This window comes from Carex rostrata, chromosome 10 (genome assembly GCF_964058835.1).
Source record: "Carex rostrata chromosome 10, lpCarRost1.2, whole genome shotgun sequence".
Classification (NCBI taxonomy): Eukaryota; Viridiplantae; Streptophyta; class Magnoliopsida; order Poales; family Cyperaceae; genus Carex; species Carex rostrata.
This window is the reverse complement of record NC_135927.1, coordinates 9,946,519-9,949,698: the sequence shown is the minus strand read 5'-3', so window position 1 is coordinate 9,949,698 and position 3,180 is coordinate 9,946,519. Positions and strand designations below refer to the sequence as shown.

The 3,180-nt window shown below is 36.9% G+C and overlaps 1 protein-coding gene across 1 annotated transcript; it reads left to right on the top strand.

Moving 5' to 3' along the window:
* The first annotated feature begins 211 nt into the window (after positions 1–211).
* Positions 212–2,255, top strand: LOC144561093 (flowering-promoting factor 1-like protein 4). Its single transcript, XM_078310312.1, has one exon. It carries the CDS (start codon positions 1,571–1,573, stop codon positions 1,904–1,906), a length of 336 nt encoding a protein of 111 aa, XP_078166438.1. The 5' UTR covers positions 212–1,570; the 3' UTR covers positions 1,907–2,255.
* Positions 2,256–3,180: the final 925 nt, after the last annotated feature.

Here is a 3,180-nt window from a genome sequence, read left to right as displayed (position 1 = left end):
ATTTCTAATTTGATGAGATCGGAATCATTAATAGATTACTTTGGTCGTCAAGTTCTACATGTTTAAGGTGGGGTTTGTACTTGTTAATTATAGCTTGTGACTCATTCGAGATTGATCCGGAAAAGGCTCATAATTAATTAGCTCGTTTGATTGAGGCTCGAGGTGCTAATGAGTTGGCTCTTCTCCGACTCTACTATTTTTCTTCGTGTCTACCATAAGAGCCTTCTTTCAAGCTTGTGAGTCCAAATCACCTCCTCCACCGCCACCATCGTTACCTCATCAGCTATCCGACCTATCATTTCTGTTACTCTCTACCCCTTCTCCTGCTAGACAGCCTCCGACTCAGGCCTCCTTCGAACTCTGATTTTGACAGTTCCAATTACACTCACCCAAAGCTTCCTTCTTCCCCTTCCCTTCTCAATCAAATCCTAAATTGGACTAATACAGCCGAGCGAGAGCTGATGAAGCTCTATTCAACAAGAAGATTCAATCTCCATCACAAGAAAAGGAAGAGAGGGAGAGAGCGACTAGGCATCATCATCACAGAGAGAAGAGGTCAATATGTGGTCTATGTGCGACACACCGCACCAACTCGACACAATTCATTGATTTATGTGCGGCTCACAGCACAACAAGCTCTTAACGAGCTGCTTGGTTCGGCTCACTTAGCAACGAATCGATCACGAAGCTCAAACTAAAGTTAAGTTCAGTTAAGCTCGACTCGTTATATTCATGTGCCAAAGTCGTCTAGCATGATCTGGCATGGTTTGTTTTCCATCCTAGTTAGTGCATATACCTCCGCCAATTAATTAAGAGTGTTTATATTGAAAATGAAGTGCTTAACATACTGAAGCTCTGAAGTTGTCTTTTGACCAATTTGTTTTCTGCTCATTAAAGAACCTAGCTACAAGTCAATAAGCTAGCTTAAAAACCTGATAACAAGGCTTGATAGGAACACACTAATCATGTAATCTGAGGAAACCAAGATACCTATGTGCTACACTTGGTGAATATGACAACAACTTCAATTTACTGATTTGTACTTTTGGTGAGAATCTATATCACCTACGATACCTTTGCACAACCTAGTTTCCTACGTCTCTGACTAGCTAGCGTATATGGTCAATACAATAAATTTAGATTTAGCACATAATTAAGTACTTAAAAGTAGTAAAGTTGATCCTGACCTGAGACCACTTTGGCACAAATCCAGCATAAACCTGATTTGAAACTCTGACTGTTGTTTCCTTTGGTAGTATGATCACTATAGAATCATATTTTTTGCCAACAATATAAAGTTCCCAAAATCAAATAACATCTGCCTGTATATCAAGATATAAGAGGTGGATCACTTGGGGCCCACCTTAGCCACAGAGGCCTCTTGAGTACATCATCTCAGTTTTTGTTTTCACACACCAAAAAATATTCTCATTTACACATCCCACTGTTGTATATAAACCCCTCCTTTCCCCCCTCTTTCCTCATTCCCTGCAAAACCCCCTTTTAACAATTATAACCAATTATTTTTCATCAAACTAAAATCTTAAAATTGAGCTTGATCTCTCTGCAAATGTCAGGGGTTTGGGTTTTCAAGGATGGAGTGGTACGTTGCATCGGTAACAACGGTGGAGATGGTGGCGATAGTAGCGGCAATGCTAACAACAAGAGAAAGGTGTTGGTCCATGTACCGACCAATGAAACTGTGACATCTTATGACATGCTAGAAAGGAAACTTGCTCCATTAGGCTGGGAGCGGTACCTAAATGATCCTGACCTTTTACAGTTCCACCAGAGGTCGTCGGTGCATTTAATCTCTCTGCCAAGGGATTTCTCTCGCCTTCGCCTTGTACACATGTATGATATTGTTGTGAAGACAAGGAATGTATTCGAGGTGCGCGATGCATGAACAAGATAATAATATAGATTGAATTATTATCATAATTAAGCTATTTTTTTCATTTTTTTTGTCACCCTCTTTTGTTATATAGTAGTTCGAGTGTGCAAGAGAGTGATATTTCCTTTTTAGTGTGGTATTACTCCTTTTTTTCGGCCAAATAGTGTGGTAATACTTGAATTGCCGCACATGGGCTACTATTTTTCTCTTAAGATCTCAATCTTATTTTATTGGTGTGATTGCTTGTATTTCTTTTTGAGTGCATATAATGTGCACTAGTGTGGCCTCTAATATTAATGGTGTGATTGTATAAAAGGTTTGATTGTAAATATTTTAAGTTGAATTTTAAGTTGAATAAGAAGATAGCTTTGCTTCATCTAATAATTTGGACTTTGATTTTCTTGATACAAATTTTAGGTTAATCCTTTTCCATTCCCCTTTTTAGTGCATGCATGTTTTCTCCCTCCATCTTTTCTTGTTATTTCAAGATGATGGCGATAGAACCGCAAAGTTTAGTTCTTTGCTCAGGATTTGCTCATGTTTGTTTCAATGAATTAAGATTTTATGCTAATTTGAGTTCGGGTTAGAATTTGAACAGATATATGGAAGGACTTGCTGAAGTTTAGCTAGAACATAACTAGCTATGTATTTAAGTAAGATGCTTAGTTTGAAGGATCATTCTATTCATGATATAATATAAGAAACTCATATTTTAAGCCCTAAATGAAACATCTTTTCTATAATTTTATTATAGAAAAATAATTAGTTTCAAGTTATTTTGTCGGTAATTTTTAGCCCTAAACTTGCTAAATTGATCGGTAATTAATCAAATAATTTACACCATATAATAGAATTACTTCTAGTTATTCAGCACTCTAGTTAATTTAAACAATACATAATTAAATCCAAATTGACCTAAGAGTTCCAAGTATCCGGAGTTCGATCTCTCAATAAGCAAATCAAATCTTAACTAGAGTTAATTAACTTGAATTCTGATCGATATTCATAACGATTGAGTGTGCCTTGCTAGCGACCGTGGTATACTTTGTTGAGAAAGATTGCATTGCATGATCAAGAAAGATGTTTTTAATATTGACCTTATGGACCAACATACATGAATCTATTACCGTTTCTTGTTTCCAAAGGTAGGGGACAATTATCCGATGGAGAGAGATTGTGGGGCTTACAAATTAGAAATCAATGGCTTCTATATATACAGATTGTGGGGCTTGATATTGTATCAACCAAGTACACTACATGTCATGTCATATATCATTTGGATATCA

Bases quoted from the DNA above. Each gene is read 5' to 3' on its own strand.
- LOC144561093 (XM_078310312.1), top strand. From the start codon at position 1,571: ATGTCAGGGGTTTGGGTTTTCAAGGATGGAGTGGTACGTTGCATCGGT.